The sequence below is a fragment of the Molothrus ater genome, chromosome 24, assembly GCF_012460135.2.
Source record: "Molothrus ater isolate BHLD 08-10-18 breed brown headed cowbird chromosome 24, BPBGC_Mater_1.1, whole genome shotgun sequence".
Taxonomy (NCBI): Eukaryota; Metazoa; Chordata; class Aves; order Passeriformes; family Icteridae; genus Molothrus; species Molothrus ater.
The window spans coordinates 1,253,524-1,280,916 of NC_050501.2; the positions used below are offsets into that span (position 1 = coordinate 1,253,524).

General features: G+C 50.5%; 1 protein-coding gene and 1 non-coding gene across 8 annotated transcripts in view; both read right to left on the reverse strand.

Moving 5' to 3' along the window:
* PUM1 (pumilio RNA binding family member 1) overlaps positions 1–27,393 on the reverse strand; it is a 94,276-nt gene that overhangs the window by 19,492 nt on the left and 47,391 nt on the right. For 5 of the 7 annotated variants that reach the window (XM_036396955.2, XM_036396952.2, XM_036396953.2 and 2 more), the window contains exons 8-14: positions 25,643–25,736; positions 24,502–24,606; positions 18,447–18,598; positions 15,041–15,179; positions 13,506–13,649; positions 11,410–11,706; positions 4,788–5,024 (exon numbers count right to left, since the gene is read on the reverse strand). In XM_036396955.2, the coding sequence (XP_036252848.1) occupies positions 4,788–5,024; positions 11,410–11,706; positions 13,506–13,649; positions 15,041–15,179; positions 18,447–18,598; positions 24,502–24,606; positions 25,643–25,736 (1,168 nt within the window). The remainder of the gene's footprint in view (positions 1–4,787; positions 5,025–11,409; positions 11,707–13,505; positions 13,650–15,040; positions 15,180–18,446; positions 18,599–24,501; positions 24,607–25,642; positions 25,737–27,393) is intronic. The other 2 variants (XM_036396954.2, XM_036396951.2) reach the window with 1 other exon arrangement.
* LOC118695639 (small nucleolar RNA SNORD103/SNORD85) lies at positions 20,528–20,612 on the reverse strand. The gene has a single exon (XR_004981557.1). It is a non-coding gene; the product is annotated as a small nucleolar RNA SNORD103/SNORD85 (small nucleolar RNA).

Below are 27,393 nucleotides of genomic sequence, written 5' to 3' on the forward strand. Positions count from 1 at the left end.
GTTTTAAATCCCTGTGCTTTCACAAATGGCTGAAATATCTGGAGCCACACTAAGAGATGCTGAGTGACCCCAAAACAGGAATATGGGGACAGGTGATGCTTCATCCCACAAAGAGAAGCTTTGATAGGAACAAACTTAAACCTTCCAGTGCTGTTTCCCTGCAATTTTCAGGATGTGGCTCAGCACTGTGGCAGAGGATTTGGTTTCTGCCTTTCCTGCAGGGCTTGGGATCCCTCTGCTGGCGCAGGAGGAGCCTGCACGGATTTTCCTGGGTGGAACAAAGTCCAGGGAACGGGTCCTGATCACACAGAGACCTGCAGGGCCCCGGTGAGGCAGGGGGAATCCCAGGGAAACGAGCTGCAGGAATCTGTGCCACAGGGGAGAGCTCCAAGGAAAGCTTGGCAGGGCTGGCTGCAGAGAGGCTGCTCCTGGCAGCTGGGCTGGAATTAAAATATTCCATAAAAACAGAGCTGAGGGAGCTGCACTCCATCAGCATCATCGACACCTGGAGGAAGCACCCATGCAGGAAACTGGATGAGAACTCTGTATCTGATAACAGCCCAATTAATTATTAATGATGACCTCTGTGGCTCACTTCCAGCTCAGGGTATTTTGTGATTCTACATCTCTGAGCTGGGCAAGTTTCTCTGGAGCTGGTGCCAGAACTCTCCTTGCCCAAGGAAGGGGAGGACTCTTTTTCCTCCTGTTTTTTCCCCCAAGGAAAAGGAGAGCTGAGAGCTCCTTGTGCTGCCTTGCAATGGAGTGTCCAGCACCTCCTGCACCCCGACTCCCACACTGAGCAACAACTCCCAAATGCCACCAGGTGGTATTCCTGATATTCCTGATATTCCAGTCTCCTGGAAGGAGCAGCATTGCCACAGGATGAGGAAAGCACTTCCCAGGTGAGGAAACCCGGGTGGGACAAGCTGAGCAATGGGGCACCAATGCTTCCCACACATCTGGAATTCTCACAATTCCCACTTTTTATTTCAACACCTGGAGCAAAGTTAGGAGTTGGGACTGAAGTGGAAATGGTTCCTGATGGGAAAGGGGAGGGTTTGGCACTTGGGCTGTTATCCCTTGGCTAAGAGCACAATCAGTACAGAAAATCTGTCAGAGGCTTTCTGAGAAAGCCCCAATCACGTGGGGATGGAGAGTGACTCCACTTTCCCCCCTGGCTGTCTCTCCTGATGGCAATGCTGACTGCAGGTTCCCCCAGGATGCTCAACATCACCCTGGGAACACAGAGATCCTGTGGGGAACAAGCTTCCTAAATCACAATTCTGAACCTCACCAAAGGCTTGAAACCTCACGGTGCCTCCAGCTCCTCTGTGCCAGGACTTGGTCAGATCCCAGACTTCAGTGAGACTTTACCAAAAACTACAAAGAAACTGCTCCTTCTTCCTCTGGAGCCAGGCTGGGAGAGCTGGGGCTGCTCCCCTGGAGAGGAGAAGGCTCCAGGGAGAGCTCAGAGCCCTTGCAGGGCCTGAAGGGGCTCCAGGAGAGCTGCAGAGGGACTGGGGCCAAGGATGGAGGGACAGGAGGCAGGGAATGGCTGCCAGTGGCAGAGGGCAGGGCTGGATGGGATCTTGGCAATTGGGAATTGTTCCCTGGCAGGGTGGGCAGGGGCTGGGCTGGAATTGCCAGAGCAGCTGGGGCTGCCCCTGGAGCCCTGGCAGTGCCCAAGGCCAGGCTGGGCATTGGGGCTGGCAGCACCTGGCACAGTGGGAGGTGGCCCTGGGCTGCAATGAGCTGGCATTGAAGATCCCTTCCCACCCAAACCACTCTGGCATTCCCATTCCTCAATCCAGGATGGAAACCAGCACCAAAAACCATTGCAGCAAATGGAGAAAGGAAAGAATGATTTCCTGCATGGTTCCAGGTGCCCCCAGTGCCATTTGCCACAGGGGTTTGTAGCCTGGCAAGGCCTGGTTGGAGAGGTTTGGGCTCTGCCAGGGTGCCCAGAGCAGCTGTGGCTGCCCCTGGAGCCCTGGCAGTGCCCAAGGCCAGGCTGGACATTGGGGCTGGCAGCACCTGGCACAGTGGGAGGTGGCCCTGCCATGGCAGGGCTGGCACTGGAGGGGATTTCAGGTCCCTCCCATCCCAAACCATTCCCTGATTTCTCTGTTGTCCCACAGGAAGGGATCCAGGATTTCAGGGCTCCAGGGGCAGCCCCAGCTGCTCTGGCAATTCCAGCCCAGCCCCTCCCCACCCTCACAGAGAAGAATTTCTCCCTAATATCCAATCTAAACCCATTCTCATTTAGGTTAAACTCCTTCTCCCTTGTCCTGTCCCTCCATCCTTGGCCCCAGTCCCTCTGCAGCTCTCCTGGAGCCCCTTCAGGCCCTGCAAGGGGCTCTGAGCTCTCCCTGGAGCCTTCTCCTCTCCATCAGAACTGATTTTATAACAAAGGAAGTCAGACCTCCCCTTCCCAATACCCTCCATCACCAATGAAAGAGAAACTTGAAAAAAAAATGACTTTTCATGGATTTCAAGGTGAAATCCCCCAAAATCAGAGCTATCCCAGGTGACACCTGACCTACAGCATCACCCAGCATGGAACCAGCCATGGAGGGGACAAGGTCACAAGGACAGGAATATTTTGGGAAGATGGGAAGCCCCACACTGATCCTCTGGAGCACAACCCATTTCTGGGGGTGCTAATTCCAATTTCTTTCCAGAGTTTGTTCCCAGACAGATCCACCTTCCTCTGATCCAGAGGAATTCTTAAGATTCTTTGATTCCAAAGAATTTTTTGGATTTTTTTTTTGCAAGGGCAACCAGCTTCTTCCCAGGTTTGGAATCTGCTTCCTCCTCAGGACTAATTTATTGTGGCCATTTAACTGTCAGCCAAGACCTCCACAGCTGCATAAATAAAGGCAAAATCCTTCCAGTTCTATTAAAGTTCTGAACAAGGCACGATGGTAAATCTAAACTTGATCTCCAAGAATCATATTTATGACTACTCCAGCTAACCTAGAGCCAGCACTGGATTTATCACACATGCATGGAACACACATCATAAATACACAGTCTGCTGAGAGAGGAGAACTGCTCTGAGAAGCAGAAGTTTCGTTAAATCCAGCAGATTCATGACACAACCAAAACCAAGTGAATTTTTGGAGGAAATATTAAATTATCTGCTACAGGTGCAACAAATAATCTCTTTGATTTGTTTATGAGGGAATGAACACTGCAGGAGGTTCAGATGGGCACTGCTTTATTATTTAATATTTGCTTTCTTTATTTTTAAGATTTATTTTATTGTGGGTCAGGCAGAAGCTCTTTGAGAAGCTTCAGCTGCACAAAGTCATGGATCTTCCCAAAATGATTCCTCCTGTGCTTTTGATAAGGCCACACTGAGGGGAAATTTTCCAAGGTAAACTCACCAAATCCTCAGCTCAAAGGTGAGCACTGCTCCAGGGAATATTGGTTAAAAGGAGGAATTGTATTCCAAGCTCATTATTCCCAATTTAATGGGTATTTTAAAACATCCCCTTTAAAACCATTTAAATTGAAGATCAACTCTCCTTACCTACTTTATTCCACAAACCATTGCTGCTGTTACCAAGACCAGTGCAAGAAAATCCTCTTTTATAAACACTTGGGAATATTATCCCTAATTTTGAGCTGAGGGAATGTCTCAGGTTGGAAATGGGGCTGTGTGTCCTGTCCCCATGTGTCAGAGCTGGGCAGTTCTCTGCTGTTCTTGGGGCAGTTTTCTTGATCTCTGCCACAGCCAATCCTCCCTGCAGGAGATCTCTGCTGTCCATGGCCACTGAGTGTCCCTGCAGGGCTGATCCAATTCCAGCATCCCATGGGGAGATGCTGCGCCCAGGGCAGGAGCCAAGCATTCCTACCTGGATCCAATGTGAGCCTGGCACAGCACAGCAGCCTTTGCCCAGGGCATTGCCAGAGGAGCAGCTTCTGCTGCCCTGCATGGCCAGAGGGAGCCCAGGCCCATCTGCAGCAGCCCTGGAGCTGCAGAGGAAAACTCCCCCCTTGTGCAGGATCCCTGCTCCAGCAGAGCCACAGCTGGCACTGCAGGAGGGCTGAGCCCCCATGGGATGGGGCTGTGCCACCCCCTGACCCACAGCGTGCCAGGGCCTGCTCTCACTCTGCCAGGGTTCGTTTGTACTCTTGCATTTGGATTTTTAATTTTCCCTGTTACAAAACTGTTATTCCTGCTCCCATATCTTTGCCTGAGAGCTTTTTAATTTCAAAATTATAATAATTCAGAGGGGGGTGGTTTGCATTTTCCATTTTGGGGGATACTCCTGCCTTCCTTAGCAGACACCTGGCTGTTCAAACCAAGTCAGGAACTCATTCCATGTCCTGCAGCTCTTCCAGGAACCCAAGAGGAGATGAAAAATCAGCATGGCTGGGCCAGAGCTCAGCAGAGCCAAAGCCTGGAGGGCTCCTGGGTGAAAATCAGCTTTTATTTTATTTTTATTTTTTCCCTAATAAAGAACTGTTATTCCTATTCCCATATCTTTGCCTGAGAACCCCTTAATTTCAAAACTGTAGTAATGCAGACAGAGGGGGTTTGCATTTTCCATTTCAGAGAAGGTTCCTGCCTTCCTCAGCAGACACCTGGCTGTTCAAAGCAAGACAGGAAATGAGGAGCAAAGATGGAAACCTGTTCCCAGCTGAACCCTGCAGGACACACACTCCAGGAGGGCTGGACCTGAACTAAAGATTGTTCTCCCCCTAAATGATTGTGAGACCACAGAACTGCTGCCTGGGGGAAGCAGGGGTGCTGCAGGAGAGCAGAGCAGGGCCCTTACCCAGGTTGAGGCTGGAGGAGGATCCGTGTGAGGACAAGGAGGGAGGAGGAGTCTGCGAGTGCCCGGGGCCCTGGCTGGGCAGGGGCATCCCCACGGGCCCGGGGGAGGAGGAGAAGCCCAGGCCGTTGTAGAAGCTGTGCCCGATGGGGGTGAGGCTGCTCGAGGTCCTCTTGTACAGCTCGCTGCTGCCCGTCAGCGAGTCCCGGCGCGAGCCGCTGCCCGTGGTGGAGTTCGCCACTGCAGGAACGGGAAATGGAAACCGGGTGAAATGGGAACACTGGGGAAATGGGGAAATGGGGAAATGGGGAAACTGGGTGAAATGGGAACACTGGGGAAATGGGGGAAACAGGGGAAATGGGGGAAACAGGGGAAATGGGGGAAATGGGTAAAATGGGAACACTGGGGAAATGGGGAAACTGGGTAAAATGGGAACACTGGGGAAATGGGGGAATGGGGGAAATGGGAACACTGGGGAAATGGGAACACTGGGGAAATGGGGAAATGGGAAAACTGGGTAAAATGGGAACACTGGGGAAATGGGAACACTGGGGAAATGGGGGAAACAGGGGAAATGGGGAAAACGGGAAATGGGGGAAATGGGGAAACAGGGGAAATGGGGGAAATGGGGAAAACGGGAAATGGGGAAACTGGGTAAAATGGGAACACTGGGGAAATGGGGAAATGGGGGAAACAGGGGAAATGGGGGAAACGGGAAATGGGGAAATGGGGAAACTGGGTAAAACGGGAACACTGGGGAAATGGGGGAAACGGGGGAAATGGGGGAAACGGGAAATGGGGAAATGGGGGAAATGGGAAAATGGGGAAATGGGGAAAACAGGAAATGGGAAAATTGGGGAAAATGGGGAAAGGGGGAAATGGGGAAAACAGGGGAAATGGGGAAAACGGGAAAATGGGGAAATGGGAAAATGGGGGGAAATGGGAAAAATGGGAACACTGGGGAAATGGGGGAAACGGGGGAACAGGGAAAATGGGGAAATGGGGAAAGGGGGAAAACAGGGGAAATGGGGGAATGGGAAAATGGGGGAAACAGGGGAAATGGGGAAATGGGAAAATGGGGAAAGGGGGAAATGGGAACATTGGGGAAACGGGGGAAATTTGAAAAATGGGGGAAACGGGAAATGGGAAAAATGGGGAAAACAGGGGAAATGGGGAAAATGGGGAAATGGGAAAACAGGGGAAATGGGAAAATGGGGAAAACAGGGGAAATGGGGAAAGGGGGAAATGGGAAAATGGGGAAAATGGGAACATTGGGGAAATAGGGGAATTTGGAAAAATGGGGGAAACAGGGGAAATGGGAAAATGGGGAAAACGGGAAATGGGGAAAGGGGGAAATGGGAAAATGGGGGAAACAGGGGAAATGGGAAAATGGGGGAAACAGGGGAAATGGGAAAATGGGGAAAGGGGGAAAATGAGAACATTGGGGAAATGGGGGAAATTAGAAAAATGGGAAAACAGGGGAAATGGGGAAAATGGGGAAAGGGGGAAATGGGAAAATTGGGGAAAATGGGGGAAACAGGGGGAATGGGAAAATGGGGAAATGGGAAAAATGGGGAAAACAGGGGAAAATGGGGAAAATGGGCAAAATGGGCAAAATGGGGGAAATGGGATAAATGAGAAAAATGGGGAAAAGGTGGAAAACAGGAAAAATTGGGAAAATGGGAAATATGGGGAAAATGGGAAATATGGGGAAAATGGGAAAATTGGGCAAATGGGGGAAATGGGGAAAAAGGGAAAAATGCAGAAAATGGGGAAAATGTGTAAAATGGGGAAAATGGGAAAACAGGGGAAATGGGAGAAATGGGGGAAACAGGGGGAAATGGGGAAAATGCAGAAAATGGGGGAAAATGTGGAAAATGCAGGAAATGGGGGAAATGGGGAAAATGAGAGATGCCACCAGCCCCAACACTGGAGAGCCACAGCTCCACTGCACTGGGCTGGTGCTTGGCAAAATGATCAAATATAGTCATTAAAACCAGTCAGAGTCATTAAAACCAGCTAAAATCATTAAAACCACACTGTTAATGAGAAAACAGCCAAACAAATTATCTGGGATCTTGTTTTGCCTTCAGTGCCTTGGAGGATTTCCTGTGACAGAGCATAGGGAGAAACAGCTCCAAAAATCCCTGAGCAGAACGGTCAAAGGATAAAAATCTCCCTGAAGGAAGGGACCATGCTTTGGGGACACATTGAGACCTCTGGGGACACACTGAGACCTTTGGGGACAAACGGAGCATTGGGGATACTCTGAGCACTTTGGGGACATGAGCACTTGGGGACTCACTGAGACCTTTGTGGACACGCTGAGCACTTTGGGGACACACTGAGCACTTTGGGGACACGCTGAGCTCTTTGGGGACACGCTGAGCACTTTGGGGACACAGTGACCACTTTGGGGACATGCTGAACACTTGGGGACTCACTGAGACCTTTGTGGACATGCTGAGACCTTTGGGGACAGGCTGAGCACTTTGGGGACACGCTGAGCACCTGGGGACACGCTGAGCACCTGGGGACACACTGAACACCTGGGGACATGCTGAGACCTTTGGGGACACACCGAGACCTCTGGGGACATGCTGAGCACCTGGGGACACGCTGAGACCTTTGGGGACACGCTGAGCTCTTTGGGGACACGCCAAGCTCTTTGGGGACACACTGAGCACCTGGGGACACGCTGAGCTCTTTGGGGACACGCCGAGCTCTTTGGGGACACGCTGAGCTCTTTGGGGACACACCAAGCTCTTTGGGGACACGCTGAGCTCTTTGGGGACACGTTGAGCTCTTTGGGGACACACTGAGACCTTTGGGGACACGCTGAGCTCTTTGGGGACACACTGAGACCTTTGGGGACACGCTGAGCTCTTTGGGGACACGCCGAGCTCTTTGGGGACACGCTGAGCTCTTTGGGGACACACTGAGACCTTTGGGGACACGCTGAGCACTTTGGGGACATGCTGAGCTCTTTGGGGACACGCTGAGCTCTTTGCTCTGCCCTTCAGGAGAAGGCGTGAGCTCCCCAGGGTCCCTGTCCCGCACTCCCGGGACGGGGCAGACCTGAACTCCCCCTGCTGTTTGCTCAGAGCTGAGCCCCAGCCCCAGGAGGTTTCCCCGTGCTGGCTCAGGAGCGAGCCCAGCCTGCTGCACACTCCCTGCAATCCCTGTGCTCACCTGCAGCAGAGGAGCAATCAGCTCCTGCCTGCCCCCAGCTCCATGGAGCTGGAAATCAGAATTCAATTTCACTCCTAACCCCCATGGTTTTTCAGAGCTGTCTCGATAGGCAAATACAAACTCTTTAAATGCACTGTCAACTTGCAGGGGGAAAAATCAATTCTGCATTAAAATCTTGTTTAATAAACAGTGAAATTGTTAACTGCAACGAACTGATCATTTTTGGTGAGTGCACACGGGCTCCAGAAGCAGCAGGATCAGAGTTTTATTCATTGATTGAGGGAAAACAAACTTTGTGAATCTTGGCACTGAGCAAACCACTCATGGAATTCAATTAGTTAAATAAAGTGAGGTGAGAGAAGCAAATGCTTTGTTTACCTGGAACCAAGATGGTTCCAATCTCAAGGCTGGGTTAAAGAGAAATATTTAGAATAACTTTTATTGCAAACTGTTCCTCTGTGAGGTAACAGCCCCTCCCTGAGCCTGCTCTGATGGAGCCAGGTCGGAACCTGCCCCTCACTCTGCTGAGAGCAGCAAAGTTCAGGACATAATAACTGCCCTGAGACTGAGCAGTAATTAAAACAATTGTTCCACTTCAAAAAAAACCCACAAACCTGAGGGGAAAAAAACCCTAAAAAACCACAGACATCTCTGGATGGGTTTGATTCTGACAGGAACCTTGGTCTCCACCTACCCAACACCATCAAAGCATGGATGGGAGATGCCTACAACCACAGAGTGATTCTTTGGTGTGTGATGGGAACAATTCCCAGAATAAAGCACAGAAACCACCTCAGATCAGCTTTTTTAGAGGCATGGGGAGTTCCTCAGCCTTTACTCTGAGGTGAGAGGGGTTGATACACTCTGGAACCAATTCCTGTCAGCCAGTACTCCACATGCAGGGAAAAACACTTCCAAGTTAATTACTGCTACTGCAAATTATCACCTACTAAAAGCATTCTTGCCAAGAACTGCTGCAGATTTTAAAGCCTGAAGTGGTCCCTAAAGGAAACTTCCCAGTTAGGCCGGGATGGATGAGGAGGGCTCAGCTCAGAGCACAAACTCCTGAATTCAGGGGTTCTCCTTGTGCTCCTTTCCCCGGCTGTGGGAATCCTTAAAATCAGAGGGGTTTGGGAAAGCTGCAAAAGGCAGGCTCAGAGACAGCAGAGCTGTGATTGGAGCTGAGCAGCTGTCATAAGACTGGTCAGCAGAAAAGTTATATGAGAAGCAGAATGTAACAACAACTAGAACAACGGTCTGTGTATTAACACTTGTCTAGAATAATTCCCTAAGCTACAGAAAAGTTTATCCAGTGAGATATTGGGAATTTCTAAGCTTAATAATGGAGCTCTGTGCATTGTGTTTGAAGGCTCACAAGCAGGTATTGTATTTGAAATAAGCAAGCACTGTTTAACCAAAGGTACCTGTGCTTATAGTGATTGGATAGAACTACTGTCAATGTGCTTCTGCTTTGTGTGATTGGTCAAAATTTATCTTTAGTCAGATCTGTCCAGCCACCATGTCAGGATCAGCCCCTGAATATTGCCTCATATTTCCCCCCAACCTTTCCAACCACTCTGTAGGGGTTTCTTCCCTCTTTTGCTGCCCATCCAAAGCCTTACAGGCATTTTGATTACGTGGAGCTGCCTCCTTGACACCTCATATAATCAGTGTTCTGCATTCCTCCACGTCTTGCCTCCCCCTGTGCTGTTGTGGTCCCAGCTGGGGGGGCACTGTGGGCATTTCCAGATGCCCAGGGGGTCCTTGCCCATGCTCCCTTCCCACATCCATGTCCCAACTTTTAAAGTGAGCTGTAACATTGAGTTCTGTGGGGTGTGAGCTGCTGGCACCTTCCCACTGCCATAAGCATGTCATAAGGCTGATGCTGGGATATCAACAGCTCAAGAGGCTGTTCCCCAAGGGTCCTGTCCTGTTGGTGATTCCCACAATTCCCCCTTGGTTCAATGCAAAAGAAACTTCTGTAACTGTGTTGTTTATTAACCACCTTGTGTTTCACAGCTTTACTAGAGTGTATCTGCTTATTACTTGCTTAAAGCATCTTTTTGCTCACAATAAGCATTGCCATATTACAACACAGCAATTTTAATGCTGTGAAAGTCCAGTCAGTTCAAAGGGAGTAAGTCATGTCTGATAGCAATTACAACTCATTCTTCAAAAATGTCTCACCAGTTCCAAAGTCTTAATTCAAAACCTTCCTCCATGTCTATATCTTCATCCACTATCTCTGTAAGATTTTGAGAACTCTCTGTGAATCCACTTCCCACCTCTCTCTCTTGCATAATAAAAATTTCCTTGATAGCTTTGTCCATCATTTGTCTCACACACTGAAGCATGCAGGATATCACTACCAGTACCACCACTAAAACACCCAACACACATAAACCTATTTATAAAGTTCCCTTAGATACAGTGCCAAGCTCCATTCTTGGAACAAATCATCCAACCTCCAGCCTCTGAGGAACCACAGGTGTTGCAGTGTGATTTCAGGGTTTACCCCAGAACCTCGGGTCCCTCCCCTGAGGATTCCCTCCCAGCTGTGTCAGTCACCTCTCCTTTCCCCTCCCAGCACTGTCTGGCACTCCTGGCAATCCAGAAGGGCCTCGAGTGATTGGCAGATCCAAAGGATGCCCTCTACCCCTGGGGGGCCCTGGGCCATCCAGGTGTCCTTTGTCCCTTTGTCCCTCCCCTCCTGTCCCTGCTTGGTGCCTCCCTGCCCCTTCCCTGCCCCTCTCCCCGGGGTTAAAGGAGCAGCAGCCACGGGCTCAGGGAGTTCTGTTGGAGCTGGTGCTGCATTCAGAGGCCTGAGGGCCAGAATAAAGCTCTGGATCCAAACCCTCCATCAGAACCGACTCCTTTCCTTCACCATCCCCTTAAAGCTTCTCTGCCAGAGGGAAACCCCAGGAGCAGCCCCTGTTATGGGGGGAAGCTCCATCCCAGCACCACCAGAGCTCCTGCAGGCCTGGACTTGTCTGCAGTGCCAACTGCAGCACCCAGGCAGGCAAAAGTGTCTGTGGGGTGAAACACCACACACCCAGGCAGGCAAAAGTGTCTGTGGGGTGAAACACCACATACCCAGCCAGCCAAAAGTGTCTGTGGGGTGAAACACCACACACCCAGGCAGGCAAAAGTGTCTGTGGGTGAAACACCACACACCCAGGCAGGCAAAAGTGTCTGTGGGGTGAAACACCACATACCCAGCCAGCCAAAAGTGTCTGTGGGGTGAAACACCACACACCCAGGCAGGCAAAAGTGTCTGTGGGTGAAACACCACAGTGCTGCTGTTTGGTTCAGCAGCAAGAGCCAGACAAGCCAAGGCACGTCCCGTCCCCAATACTGGTGACACCAACACAGAGGTGTGCCCATCAGCCCTGTCCCATTGCTGCTCTGTCCCAGCCCTGGCCACACTCCTCACCTGCGGTGCCGAAGCCGCCCAGGGCCGAGCCCAGCGTGGCTCCCAGGGAGCTGCTGCTGCCGAAGCCCAGCGAGGTGTTGGCGGGCTGGGCCGAGCCCTGCGAGAACAGCGAGCTGCTCTGCGAGTTGCTGCTCAGGGAGTTGCTGCCGTAGAAGGAGCTGGAGGCCAGGTTGTTGGTGGGCTGCTGCTGGGGCTGGGGCTGCGGCTGCTGCGTGCCCAGGGGCCGGAAGGGGCCGTTGGTGGTCCCTGCCAGGCCCCCGGCTGCTCCGTTGGCCGATGCCGCGGCCGCCGCCACGGCTGTGGGACACAATCATGGGAGAAAAAAGGAAAAGTCACTGAGAAAATCCATTTCCATCACAGTTCTGTGTCACAGACATCTTTTATGAAAAATCTTTTCCTTAGGATTTTTCCTCCTGAGAAGCTGAGAGGCCTCAGGAACAAAATGTAACCAATGGTTATCTGCTGCTGTGGAATGCCACAGGTGCATCTGGGATTGGGCTCGTGTGGTTGTTTCTAATTCATGGCCAATCACAGTCAGCTGGCTCGGACAGAGAGTCCAAGCCACAAACCTTTGTTATCATTCCTTTGTAGTCTATTCTTAGCCAGCCTTCTGATGAAATCCTTTCTTCTATTCTTTAATATAGTTTTAATATGATATATATCATAAAATAATAAATCAGCCTTCTGAAACATGGAGTCAGATCCTCGTCTCTTCCCTCAACCTGAGACCCCTGTGAGCACCAGCACAGTTCTGGAAGTTAAAACTTAGCAGGTCTCTTTGAATTGCTACAATTTTTTTCTTTCAGGACCAAACTGCATAAATCTCTGTTTATTGTATCTGAGCTGCTCACAGCCCCCAGACTCCAGCCATGCCCAGCTGTTCTTGCTGCTCTTGTGCTGTTGGAGCTGCACAGATCAAAACCAGGCATGGCTCTTTCTCCAAAGACCCAAGAGTCCAACCAGTACAGCCTCACACTTGCAAGGGCCAGTTAAGAAACCAGAGTTTTGAAATAATTGAAATGATCCTTCAGCACATGAAACATGAACCTCAGTGCCAAGAACATCGAACCCAAGGACTTTTGGTTTTCAGCCAGTTCCAAAGTTAAAGAAAAAGCAAAATAAACAAGAGCTATGAGAAAACAATTAAAAGGCCCATTTCATAATCTGAGCCCAATGCTGGCAGGGGTTGCTCACACCAACAGATTGAAAAATCCTTTTAAAAGCCTTGAACTCCCAAGGAACCCAAATAAATGACAAAGCAACTCATGGCAAAGGCCATTTTTCGGTACGGTGCTGTCATAAAGCACAAATCCTGGGATGGCTTGGGTTGAAAAGGACCTCAAAAATCATCCTGTTCCAGCCCAGGGTAACCTCCCACTGTGCCAGGGTGCCCCAAACCCAGTGTCCAGCCTGGCCTTGGGCACTGCCAGGGCTCCAGGGGCAGCCACAGCTGCTCTGGCAATTCCAGCCCAGCCCCTGCCCACCCTGCCAGGGAACAATTCCCAATTGCCAAGATCCCATCCAGCCCTGCCCTCTGCCACTGGCAGCCATTCCCTGCCTCCTGTCCCTCCATCCTTGGCCCCAGTCCCTCTGCAGCTCTCCTGGAGCCCCTTCAGGCCCTGCAAGGGCTCTGAGCTCTCCCTGGAGACACTGGGAATTCTGAAGGCTCCAGCAGGTGTGAAATCTGGTGCCAGGGGACAAATTTAAATACCTGCCATGAAACTCATGGCATGATTTCATGATACCATGAAAATCATTCAGGTTCCTGCTGCTGCCCCTCTCCGTGGCTGCTCCGGAGGCTCAGCCCAAGTTGAGCACAGAGGATGTTTCTCAACAACAATCCCTGATGGATCTCAGTGAGGGCAAGTTTGTCATCACTGCCAGTGGAGCACGGAGGGGTGGGGATATTGGGGACACAGCAGGCACTGGGAGGGACCTGATGTCACCTCCCTGAACCACTGGGGGGGCAGGACTCACCTGCCTGACCCAGGGAGGGACAGGACTCACCTGCCTGACCCAGGGAGGGACAGGACTCACCTGCCTGACCCAGAGAGGGACAGGACCCACCTGCCTGAGCAGAGGGGGACAGGACTCACCTGCCTGGGCTGCAGAGGAGCTGATGATGACAGGGGCAGGGGCCACCAGGCGCACGGGAGCCCCCAGGCCGTTCCTGGCCCCGGCATTGACCACGAGGGCTCCTGTTTGGTCATAATAAGCAGCAGGAGCCAGCACTGGGTAACCTGCAGAGGCAAGCACAGGTGACAGGGCAGGTGACAAACACATCAGCCATGTCCAGGTGAGTGCAGTGCAAGAGGGTTTTTAAAGGAAAAGCTGAATGAAAAAAAAAAAAAAAAGAAGCAAGAGCAGCCCTGCTTTCCCCAAAAATGTCCACAATGTTGCACTAAGAATTTCAGGTAGAAAAGAGTTTTTGCCCCCTGATTCTTCTATATTACACTGTAACCAGTGCTAATTCAGCTAAAAAGGGGTTTCATTTCTGCTCCACCATATGTACAACATGTGCTGGGATTGCTCAGAGCTGGGGCTGCCTGGGTGCACCCACAGGGAACTTCCACTTCTGTATTTTGGAAGGTTGGTACCATAAAATATTCTTTAATGCAGGTAAATAAACTCTCATAAATGCTGGTGATACACACAGCAGCAGACTGACAGAATACAGTGATTTAGGGACCTCATTAGGGAATTTACTTTAAATGAAAACAATACAATTAAATGCAGTGATTCTCTAAGGTGGGGGGTCACTAAGAGAATGTTCCCTGGGAATATTTGCTTTGCAAATACAGGTACAAAGATATATCTATAATTGTATATATGTGTGCATTTGCTTTGCAAATACAGCCCAAATAACAGAGATTAAAGGAAATCTGCAGACTGCTGGAAATCTGCACAGTTCACTTTGTAACTCAATACTGCAACATTCTTCTTATAAATAAAATAAAAAAACCGAATTAACAGTGACGTGACAGTGCCAGCAAGGAGACCTGAAATCCAAAGAATCCTTTTTTCCTTACATTTGTCCAGCAAGATATATCTGTACATTATTCTAATGAGCTCAGGTTTGTGCTTTGCCATCACAATAATATCCTGAATAACTGAATTTCAGCAGCACTTTACCCCAAAGCCTCAGGGATCAGAGTCAGAATTCCTACAGCAGCTCCTCCAATGAAGAGCTAGAAATGAGAACTAAACCCTGCTCCCTTTTATCCCTTTTCTTCCCCTGTTTTTAAGCCTCTTGGAAGAGCAATCATGGAAGGAAGCCCCTGTTAAGTCAAGCACCTGGCAGGGATGGAGAGCTGAGATGAATGAACGGGACTAAGAAACCTCTGAGGTTTAAAATACATATCCCATAAGCTTGAAAGGTCCACAGAAAAATCTGGAGGTGATTTTCCACAGGAGCAATCAATTCCTGGAGTACAGTGCAGGCACAGGGAGATAACACTGCTGTCACCTGTGCCACAAGGTCACCCGTGAGCCCTCAGTGCTGCCAGCTGGGGACACACCCAACCCCAGAATGAACCCCCAACCCAACACAAGCAGGCAGTGCTGGTGCCAGGCCAAGGCAGCCCTGGCAGATGCCATTTCCCAGGCTCTCCTGGCCTGGCAGTGCTGGTACCTGGCATTCCTGCTGCCAGCCCCTGGCCGAAGGCGAGCGCGGAGTTGACGGCGGCGGCGGCCACCAGAGGATCCGTCTGCTGGCCCTGCTGGTTCTGGTTGGGAGTCAGGGGACGCTGGCTGGCTCCTCCACGGAGCACCTGCAGAGGACACAACAGCCACTGGGTTATTCTGGGTCCAGGACAGAGCCACTGTCACCAGGCAGGAGCAGGAGCAGCACCAGAGGCGAAACTTCTCTCCTTTGCTTTAATTCGCTTTTCTTCACATTCGAAAAGGACCTGGAGGGGCTGGAGCAAGTCAAGGGAAGGGAACAGAGCTGGGAAGAGTCTGGAGCCCCAGGAGAGGCTGAGGGAGCTGGGCAGGGGCTCAGCCTGGAGCAAAGGAGGCTCAGGGGGCCCTTGTGGCTCTGCACAGCTCCTGCCAGGAGGGCACAGCCGGGAACAGGGACAGGAGCAGAGGGAACGGCCTCAGGCTGGGCCAGGGCAGGCTCAGGGTGGGCACCAGGGAAAATTCCTTCACTGAAGGGTGTTCAGGCTTTGGCTGCCCAGGCAGTGGTGGAGTCCCCATCCCTGAAGCATGCAAAACACACAGAGTGGTGCCTGCAACAGGGGTCAGTGCTGGGTCAATGCTTGGACTCAATGATCTTTAGAGGGCTTCTCCAACCTTTCTAATTCCCTGATCTCACCTTCAACACTGATCCTGTGCCACAAGTGTGTACCAGCCACCTGCCCACCTCAGCTAACGTTTGGTCCCTGTCACAGCCCCATTAAAAGCCCTCTGAGCAGAAACCTTACACAGCCCAGTTCAGGAGCTGGGGGCGGGTGACAGGAGGTGACCTGGGTGTCTCCAAGCCACCAGCCCCTGCAGAGGGCACAGACCCGGTGACACAAGACTTAAACCACAGGAAATCATGACCAGAGAGCCCACAGTGGGGTTTGCAGGGACGAGCTGCTGTGGTGGAGTCCCTCAGAAGGGACAATGGCAGAGTGGCCACCCTGCAATGCCCTGGGTCAGGCTTGGCTTGGCAGAGCCTCGCTCAGAGCTGGTGCAGGAACCTGCAAGCTCAGCTTATGAAAGGAGCCAGCCCCGTGTCCCCAGCACATCCTGCAGCAGAGGTGACATTGTGGGTGTCACCTGCTGGAGTTATTAACAGGAAACACTCACTGTGCACAGAAAGGCTGGGGAGGATGCCCAGGCTCAGTGACTGGGAGGTGCCCCCGAGCCTGCCAGAGCCTGCACAGGAAGCTACTGGAATGTTGGGGGACACAAGAGAGATGATGGACTCTGGACCTGGCTGACAGAAGAGATTTGATAACAGGATGCCTTGGCAAAAGCAAATGGAACTTTGAAAATTGGACCTGGATTGCAAGAGGATTCAATCAGATGGATTTACCAGAAAAAGAAAATCCCAGTAAACTCTGCAAGCAAGGGATGTTGTTGTATGCATAAGTTTGTGTGTGTGATTTTAACCTAATCACTGTAGTACACATTACCAGTCTCCCTGAAATAGTACCTAAGTGTTTGTATCCCATAATAAAATCAGATTCTGATCTCTGAATCAGTCTCCCTGGCTCTCTCCATCACTGACAGGAACCCTCCAGCCCAGGGCATCTCTGGGAGCCAAGAATTCCAGGGGGTGCAGACTGCAGCACTGGAATGCTGGTGGGTTTATTAACACACTATTAAGATGTCACAAGGGTGACAAATCAAGCGTCCACACTCAGTGCTCCAGGTTCCCAAAGCCTCTGCCTCAGCACTTTTAATGCAAACAATCCCTGCTGCATCCCCTCAGAGCAAGGTCTGCATTCCAAATCCCGCTCCTGACCCCACTCATGCCTGCTCCACGGCCATAAAAGTAATGAAACATCCCATAAAGGCCACTGGCACTGAGATATTTTATTTTAATAGCCTCTCAGCTCATGCCTGCTGCATCTGTAAAGGCCTTAGAACACCTCCTGACACTGGGTTTGGTTTTCAAAGGGTTTTCAGCTTCTGAGCTGAAAAATTCAGCTGCCAGTTGCTCCTTATTCTGCCATAACCAAGGATGAGACAGGAGAGCTGCTGAGGAGACTGAAGGCCAGCTCTGGTTCCTGGTGATTCCCCCTCACACACCAACAGCACCAGGGGTTTGCTGCTGCACAGCTCAGGCCCTTCCCAGCCTGACCCACTGGTGCTCCCCAAAGCTCTGACAATAATTCACCACCAGCCATGTTCATGTGCCTCTCTCCATGGGCATGATGGATAAATCAAATTACAAATGTACAGGTGGCTCCTGTTCCTTTGTCTTCAGGACAGGCCAAAGGGTTTTCTGTTCATTTAAAACTACCCAGAGCTGAGGTCACAATCAGTCATGGAGAACATGAGGGTTTTGAATGGCTGCAGCTGTGTCAGGGGAGGCTGGGGTTGGGTTTTCCACAGAATCACCTGGACTGGAGAAGACCTTTGAGATCACAGAGTCCAACCTGTGAGCTGACACCACCCTGTCACCCAGACCATGGCACTGAGTGATGCCAAAGTGACACCCAGGCTCTCCTAAAACACCTCCAGGCACGGGGACTCCACTCCAGTGGGCAACCCCTTACACTGTCCCAACACCCCTCCTGGGAAGGAATTCTCCCTGATGCTGGTCCCCAGAGGGAATGGGAATGGGCACAGGAATGGGCATGGGAATGGGAATAGGAACGGGCACAGGAATGGGCATGGGAACGGGCATGGGCATGGGAGTGGGAATGGGAATGGAAAGGGGCACAGGAATAGAAATGGGAATGGGCATAAGAATGGAAAGGGGCACAGGAATGGGCATGGGAATGGGGGCATGGGAATAGGTATGGGAATGAAAATGCAAATGGGAATAGGAATGGGCATGGAAATGAGCATGGGAATGGGCACAGGAATGGGAATGGGAGTGGGCATGGGAATGGGAATGGGCATGGGAATGGGAATGGAAAAGGGCACAGGAATGGGCAAGGGCATGGGCATGAGAATGGGGGCATGGGAATGGGCATGGACATGGGAATGGAATGGGCATGGGAATGGAATGGGCAGAGAAATGGGCATGGGCAGAGGAATTGGCATGGGAATGGGCATGGACGTGGGCATGGAATGGACATGAGCATTGGAATGAGAATGGAATGGACATGGACATGGGCATGGGCATGGACATAGGCATGGAATGGGCAGGGGAATGGAATGGGATGGGCATGGGAATGGGCAATGGGATTGGGAGTGGGTGTGTGGGAATGGGCACGGACGGCCCAGAGGCTGCAGAGCCTGGACAGAGCTCCCAGGGATGCCCAGGCTGGGATTGCCGGGGGCCTGTGCAGGGCCAGGGGCTGCAGTCCCCGATCCCTGGGGGTCATTCCCCAGCCAGAGCCCAGGTGTCCCTGGGCAGGAGGTGCCAGCCTTACCTGCTGCTGGCCCTGCTGCGTTTGCTGCGTGCTCTGCTGGCTGGCTGAGTTGGTGGCGGCGGCGGCGGCGGCCGCCTGCTGCTGGAAGAGGCTGGCAGGATAAACTCCCCAGGGAGTGACTCCATAGTACTGGTGAGGCACCACAGCTGGACCTGGAACACAGCAGGGCAAGGTGAGCTCCTGGGGGGGCAAGGGGCACCCCAAAATCACTGCTCATCGTGGCTGGTTTGATGGGATCTGCGTGAAACCCTCTGCAAACACAGAGGGATTTGGCATTTGGGGCACACATTTTATAAAGTTTCAAGTCAGACCTGGAATTTCATCAATGCACCAGGTCAAACTCTGCCAGCAGTGATTCCATGTTTTTACTGGTGTGCCCTGGTTTTACAGAGAAGGAACAAAGATCTCCAATCCCAACAGAGGAACCTTGTTTGAAGCACAGAGATAACTTCTCATCCCAGCTGACATTCACAGCTCACTGCCATCCACCTTCAGCTCCTCAACAAAGTACCAAACCCTCTTCACAGCTGGAGTGCATCAACCCTCAAGTATTAAAATGCTTTTTCCAGCCCTGCTTTGCATTTGCAAATCTCCCCTCAAAGAGGCTGCACCATCCTGTCCCTTCCCACACTCCCTCCTCAAACTTCACATCCCCTCCTCAAACTTAAGAGGCTTAAAAATAATAACAACAACCCTGGAGAGCAGCAGAAAAAGCCTCACTTTTGAAGATTCCTTGTGTTTATCAGGTCTCAGGACAGCACAGAAATTTGGAGACAGCAGAATGGCAGCCTCTCTCCTTAAATAATCCCAGTTAGAATAATGCTGAGGAAGCTCTCAGTGCTGAAGGGAAGAGCCCTTCCCACCCAATAACATGGATGGGAATCCAATAATTTTTTAGTATGACTGTTTGATATCTTTAGGAAAGGTCAGCAGAAAAGCAGAAGTGTTCCCTTTGATTCCCAAATACATCCCCATTCCAAGGCTCCCTCCCCACAGCAGGAATAGCTCAGGCAGAGCCAGAGTCAGGTGTGACACTGGAATAAACAAATCTTTAGAGAACCTTGGTCATGCCTGGAGTAAAAACAGGATTTTTTCTTTTTAAAGAGAGAATCTCAGCACTTGGGTTCTGCCCAAGTGTGTGATTCCATGGAAAATGAGGGATGACACAAAAAGGGAAGTGAAAGCAGTGTTCAGTGTTAGCCTGGCTGTGACAACGGGGAAAAATCCTGCAAGTCCCTTTTCCTTTTGGTTTTTGTTCCTTTCTTCTTGATTTTTACAGTACCAGGCTCAGCTGAATCCTGCAGGATGTCAAGGAGCTGGATGAGCTCCTGCTCCCACATCCACACTTCAGAACATTCATTCCATGTGTTGTGCCAAATATTAAATTTGTGTTTCAAACATGTAAGAGTTACTCTCATTACATTATTCTGGTTTTAACTACTGTGCTTTCCCCAGATTGAGGATTGAAGTGCTCAGCTCTGTGCACACCAGGGAGGTGCTGGCTAATTCCAGGCAGATGCTGAACACCTGGATTTGTATCTCACCCCAAGCCCATCCTTGCTGGATTTACAGAATCAGAGAGGCTGATCTGCCTCTCCTACTCAGATCTGGAGCAGCAACCACTCATTTCTTACCTTCCACCCTGGAAATTCATGAGCAGTGCCAGCTAAAATGGAAAAAAAACCTGCAGCAAATGAATCAGTGCCATGAAGGTGGTGCCTGTGGTGCCTCAACAGGCACAGACAGGTAGGCAGGGAGTGATTTTAACCTGTTTATAATCACTGAATGCACATCAGACCCCAGCTCCCAGGGTTCTCCTGCACCCAACAGGGCAAGAGCTGCAACTGCTCCCTTTTAATGCAAGTCATTAACCTGCATTTGCCCTCGGGCTGCTGCAATCCCTTCATCTGGGCAAAAATCTGGGCATCTCTCTGGGATATATTAGTCTCAGCTCTAATTATCAACCAAGCACAGCCTAGATGGGCTTTTCTCCTAGGCAGAGGCTGCTGCCAAAGCCTTGGGTGTACAAAAGCAGAGGAGACTTTGAAGTTTGCAGCAGCTGGGTTTGAAAGGGCTGCGAGTCTGGCTCAGCTGCTCCGAGCACAGGAGAGAGGCTCATTATTGAACAGAGTTCTCAGTGAGGGCAAGTGTGGCATCACTGCCAGACCCAGCAGCACCCAGAGCTGCTCCCCCTCCAGGAGATCCTGCTCTCATCAGAGCTGGCCATTCTGGGAAAAGAAAAATTCCAGCACCTCTGGAGGTGAATATTGAATATTGCCCATGCTGTGTCCCACTGAGCCCCTGGACAGCCAGAGCTGCTCCTGGCAGGGAACAGCAGCAAATCCAGCTGGGAATGTGCTCAGAACATCACTGAGATGAGTGAGAGCACCCAGGGGTTGTGCTTCCATCTCAGCCTGCCCAGCCCAGCCTCTCCTGCAGGGCAGCCAGGCTGAGCAGCAGTGACAGCAAATCCAGCAGTGACAGCAAATCCAGCTGTGACAGCAAATCCAGCTGTGACAGCAAATCCAGCTGTGACAGCAAATCCAGCTGCCCCTGGAGCTCAGAGAGGCTGCAGGCACAAACCCCAGGGGGCTGTGGGGTGATCCCTTTGGAATTCCCAGGGATCTGTGGGGTGATCCCCTGGAACTCCCAGGGATCTGTGGGGTGATCCCTTTGGAATTCCCAGTGGTTTGAGGGGTGATCCCTGTGGAATTCCCAGGGATCTGTGGGGTGATCCCCTGGAATTCCCAGCATGGCACCCCCAGGTGCTGCTCCAGGGAGGGCAGTGAGCAGCTGAGCTCAGCGGGGCTGCCCCAGCCCTGCCCAGGCTGGCACTGTGAGGTACCCAGCACAAACCCAGCTGCAGGGGCTCCCAAATCCCAGCCCTGGCAGGGTGTGCCCACACCCACACCTGCTCCAGCTCAGCACCAAGGCCTGATCCTTCCACCCAGGCTGAAACCTGCTGTGGGAGCCTCTGCTCTTGCTGTGACCAGGTCACCCCACATTCACCACCTCCCCACAAAGAACAGGAACACTTTTCTACCTTGAGCACCTCACCTCTGAGGGAATCATTTCCTACCCCCAAGTCTGAAAACCTCAGCCGTGGGAGCCTGTGCTTTTCCTGTATCCAGGTTATCCCAGCATTCATCCACCTCCCCACAAAGAACAGGAACACTTTTGTACCTGCAACACTCCACCCCAGAGGGAATAATTTCCAAACCAGCCTAAAAAAGGCAAGTTTTCAGTTTTCTGAGTGACATCTTTCGCAAATGATGGAAGGCAATTCAAAGGCAGCAGTATCTTCCCCACAGTTTAAAATCTAAATGAGGGGTTTTTTTAGGAAGTTCTTCCCTCTGCATTCAAATTTGTTCTTTAAAATGCTGCTATTGTTGGGAAGAGAAGAGCATTATCCTAGAGCTGCCAGTCTCACAATCATGACAAACCTGCCATAATGGCAGAACTTTAATTGACAGATTATCTCTGCCATCAAACACACACCAAAGTCTCCTCTCTGCTCTGAGAGGAACTGTGAGCAATAAACTCCAAATTCATTTCTTCCATCTCAGAAGCTCCTCCAAGTTCTCCCAATTTAACACTCCCAGGCACATCAGTGAGGCTTTTTGGCTTTGTATAAACATTTAAATTGTCTCCTGTTCCTCCAGTGCTGCTCTCAGTCATGACAGGGAAAAAAAGGGTTCTCAAACCTGCTCAGGCCCAGACAGGAAAGATGCTTTTCTGAAATAAACATCAGCATGAAGTTTATCTTGTCATTTCTAGGGTCCAAAGCCTGGTGAGAGGGTTAAAATAACTCCTATTTCCCAGTGTTATAACACTATAAATACACCCAGCACATCACACATTGTTTGGTTTCTTTCAAGAGTCATGAATTTAGAATTACTCAAGTAGAGGCCCTGATGCCAAGTTTGGGATGCTTTAGGTATCCCTGGGGTGTCATTTCCAGTTCAAATGTCTAAAACCTGAGTTAAGCACAGCCTAGATGGGGTTTTCTCCTGGTCAGAGGCTGCAAAAGCTCAGGCAGCTCAGCTTCAGTAGAGCTGAGAAAAGAAAAAAAACCACTTGCTATTTCCTGGAAACGTGGCCCAGTTCCATGTGCTCTTTCTATGAAACCAAGCTGCTGACCTGCTGCTCCTGTGCACTCTGCTGCTACCCAGAAAGGAGCTCTGGAGGCCCTGAGGTGATGCAGAGGCCAAGCAGGAGCCTCTCTGTACAGGAATCGTTCACAGATCTCCTGCTCTGCCTGGAACGGAGCCCTGCAGCTCCTCCTGACTGCACTCCCCTGTGGCACTGGCCAGCAGCAGCTCAGCTCATTCACTCCCTGCTCCATTCCCCAGCCCAGGAGGGTTCTCAGCAATGTCCTTGTGCCCCTGCCCTTGGCTCTGTCCCACGGAACACGGCGTCATCATCTGCCAAGGCCTGGTGCTGCCTCCACCCAATCTCCCCATGGCATTGCACAATCCCAGCATGGAACTCCCAGCAGCCCAGGCCAAAGCCCAGATTACAATCCAAACTCTTCCCACACATCTGCATGATCCACTAAAACCTCCATCCAAGCGGGCAGCAGCTGCTGAATTCCCATTTCAGAGCTGACCCCACAATGGCCTCAAAGCTGAAAGGCTCAGCAGGGGTTTGGGAAGAGCTGGAGCAAAGCTGTGTCCCAAACCACAGAGTGTCACATCCACACACAGCCCAGGCCTGTGCCTCTGATCTGGGACAAGCCACCCAAAACCAGAGGACTGAAGTGAGTTTACAAGCTGTAAGTAGAGCATGGCAGCAGTGAGAGCCCCCACAAACACCCCACTCCAACCAGAGCAGTGCTCATGTGCAGCACAGAACATTCCCTCTGCCTCGTTCAAGGAAAGCCAGGCATGGTTAGAAAAATCCTCCTCTAAAAGCACATTCTTCCTTTAAAAATCCTCTCCTAAAATCATGTTCTTCCTCTAAAAATCCTCTCCTACAAGCACATTCTTCCTTTAAAAATCCCTTCCCAGAAGCATGTTCTTCCTTTAAAAATCCTCTCCTAAAATCATGTTCCTCCTTTGAAAATCCTCTCCTAAAATCATGTTCCTCCTTTGAAAATCCTCTCCTAAAATCATGTTCCTCCTTTGAAAATCCTCTCCTAAAATCATGTTCCTCCTTTGAAAATCCTCTCCTAAAATCATGTTCTTCCTTTGAAAATCCTCTCCTAAAATCATGTTCTTCCTCTAAAAATCCTCTCCTAAAATCATGTTCTTCCTTTAAAAACCCTCTCCTAAAATCATGTTCTTCCTCTAAAAACCCTCTCCTAAAATCATGTTCCTCCTTTGAAAATCCTCTCCTACAAGCACATTCCTGCTTTGTCCCCAGTGCTTGGGCAAGAGCTTTCTGGCACCCCCAGCACCAGTTCCATGCTCACCATGTCCCCCACAGTGCCTGACAAGCTGTGGCACGGAGCTGGCACCTCCAGAACCACCAGCTCTGGCTGTGACAGCTGGGAGGAATTTGGGAACTGATACATGAATGGCTGGAGGAAGATCCTGCAGAAAGAGCAGAGGCTCCATCTTTGCTGCCATCTGGAAAAGGGCACGTTCCCAGTGTGAGCCCCAGCAGAAATGGATGTGTTCACCTCCTGGGAAGTGGAAATTCCCAGCAGAATTTCAGGGAAAAGTTCATTTGCAGAATGCACCACAAGCTGAACAGAAAGGAGACACAACTTTCCTGGCAGGAAACACATCCTGCATCTTTCCAGCCTTCCAGAAATGTGTTTTCAGAGGTTCTCCCTGCTGGGTTAGTTTCAGAGGTTTCCCCTGCTACTGTCAGTCACCAAAACACCCCAAAAACAGAGCAATATTTGTGTCTGTTCCCTTCCCATTTGCTCTGGGAGCCTTGAACAAAAATTATCCCACTTCCTCTCCGGTTTTAACAACAAATTCCGGTTTTACTCACAGCCACACCATTCTAGCCATTGTCCCAGCCCAGGATGCTGATGTCTGCCTTGCAGAGCCCCAGCTGCAGAGCAGGGAGGGCTGGGAGTGCAGAGGGAGCTGGGAGCTCTCACCTAACGTGGCAGCTGCCGCCAGCCCGGCCGCGTACGGATCCGTCCCCGGAGGCGCCGCGCTGATGATGTAGGGGTTGGGAACGAAGGCAGCAGGAGCTAAACCTGCTGAAAACATTCCTGTCAGTGCAAACAAACTCAACAGGACTGCAGCCCCACCACAACCCCCCTGTGCTGCCTGGACAGCACCAAAGTCGGGCTGGTTTTGTGGTTTGAAGCTTTTTGAGGGTGGTTTTCTATAGGGAGTGACAACCAGTGAGTGTTGATGGGCAGAGGAGAGATCTGGCATTAAAAAAACCCCAATTCCAAGGACTCAGTGCTCCTTAAGAGGCAAAATCCTTTATATCCAACAGCTCAGGTGCTCCTGCAGGGCAGACAGACCCTGCTCAGGAGACTGGAGCTTGTTGCTACTCTGTATTTCCTACAGTGAGTAAATCAGGACCCAAACCACTCCATCCTGAGCTCCACACCCACCACAGCATCCCAGCATTCCAGCTGGTCAGTCTGGAAAGGGCTCAGAGAGGAAAAACAGTTTAATGATTAGAGAAAGCCCAGGTGGGCGGGAGAGGGGTGTGCAGGGGAGGTGAAGGTGAAGAGGAGGAAGTTAAAAAGCTGAATCATTTCCATCCCTGAACTGCACTGAGCACACAAGGGCACAGCACAGAGCCTGGAGAGCCCCAACACATTTATACTGGGGTTCTGGGCAGGAAAAACTACCACAAATTGCTTATTGTGCTAAAAAAAATATTGCATTGTTTTCCTGGGTTTCTACACATGATTAAGTGCTTTATTCCCAATTAATAAATATATATAAATTTTTAAATTTTTTTGAATAATTTTGCTTGATATCAATCATGTGTTTGCATAAATGACATTTTTAACTCATAGGACCCCTGGCAGCACATCCAGCTGATATTCAATTGTGCATTTCTCCTCACTTCACTGTGCTGTCACCCTGATTTATGCTTCACTCAGAGACTTCCAAAGCCTGTCCTGACTGACAAGCACCCTCAGGAGGGTGAGTGTGTCAGTCCTGCCACACAGGGAACTCCTTTAAAAGGCTTCTCAAGTGTGCAAGAGACACCCAGAAGCAAAACTGATCAGGAGGAGGGCTGGGGGACAGGCTGGGGAGAGGCAGACTCACCTATGTGTGGCTGGTGGGCAGCAGCCAGGGCGTACTGCTGCTGCTGGGCTGCTGTCAGCTGCTGCACTGCCAGTGCATTGGGCCTCTGGAACAGCTGTGGGGAGAGCACAAACAGCCCTTAAAGTGGGCACAAATAACCCTTAAAGTGGGCACAAACAGCCCTGAAACCAAGCACAAACAGCCCTTAAAGTGGGTACAAATAACCTTTAAAATGGGCACAAACAGCCCTGAAACCAGGCACAAACAGCCCTTAAAGTGGGCACAAACAGCCCTGAAACCAGGCACAAACAGCCCTTAAAGTGGGTACAAATAACCCTTAAAGTCAGCACAAACAGCCCTGAAACCAAGCACAAACAGCCCTTAAAGTGGGCACAAATAACCCTTAAAGTGGGCACAAACAGCCCTTAAAGTGGGTACAAACAGCCCTTAAACCAGGTACAAACAGCCCTTTAAAGTGGGCACAAACAGCCCTGAATGTGGGTACAAACAGCCCTTAAAGTGGGTACAAATAACCTTTAAAATGGGCACAAACAGCCCTGAAACCAGGCACAAATAGCCCTTAAAGTGGGTACAAATAACCTTTAAAATGGGCACAAACAGCCCTGAAACCAGGCACAAATAGCCCTTAAAGTGGGTACAAATAACCTTTAAAATGGGCACAAACAGCCCATAAAGTGGGTACAAACAGCCCTTAAACCAGGTACAAACAGCCCTTTAAAATGGGCACAAACAGCCCTGAAACCAAGAACGAACAGCCCTTAAAGTGGGCACAAATAACCCTTGAAGTGGGCACAAATAACCCTTGAAGTGGGCACAAACAGCCCTGAAACCAGGCACAAATAGCCCTTAAAGTGGGTACAAATAACCTTTAAAATGGGCACAAACAGCCCCTAAAGTGGGTACAAACAGCCCTTAAACCAGGTACAAACAGCCCTTTAAAGTGGGCACAGACAGCCCTGAAACTGGGCACAAACAGTGTGTTGGGAGGCCACCAGTGGCACCAGTGTGCCCTCCCAGTTTGGCTGAAGTGGGAAATGGGATGGGAAGGGGATGGCCAAGGGATGCAGAGCCAAGTCTGGGACACCCAAAAAGCCTTTAGAGCCAGCAGAGGGGACACAACCCCAGACCAAACACTACCTGCTCACTGCTCAAGGTTATTGAGAATTTATTCCTCACTAAATAAAAATAATAGGATTCCCTTGAAGTATTTTTGCTGAGGGTTTGGGGTTTTTTTCCTTTCTTCAGGGCCTTACTAAAAGTTTTCTTTCCCAGCTTCTTTTGCCTCTCCCTGGAGGAAATCCCTGAATTCACCCATCTTCAGCTGTAATTAAAGCATTTAAGGACACATCAGCTGAACATCTCTGAAATTATCCAGCATGTCCATCTCCCCTCACTTCCAGGGATCATTTCTAGGTGGGAATGACTTCACAAAGCACTGTGAGAAATGATTTCTCCCTCCACTCCCTCAGAACAGACTTGGATGCCCAAATGCCTACGATTTTCACACCTATTATCCTGCCCTCCTTTCAGACAAGTGAACTGCTGGCAGACACAGCAATAATTCTGCCCAAATTTTTGGCAGAAACCCACAACCATCAAGAAGAAGCCCAGAAACATCAAGAAAACTCTATTACTTATTTTATTTAGAGGCAAAAATTGGCACTGGTTCTCCTGAGAGCAGGGTGAGCAAAGCTGTGTGAGAAAATCCACCTTTATTTTTGTCTTTTTACAAGTTCAGGTGGAGAAAACAC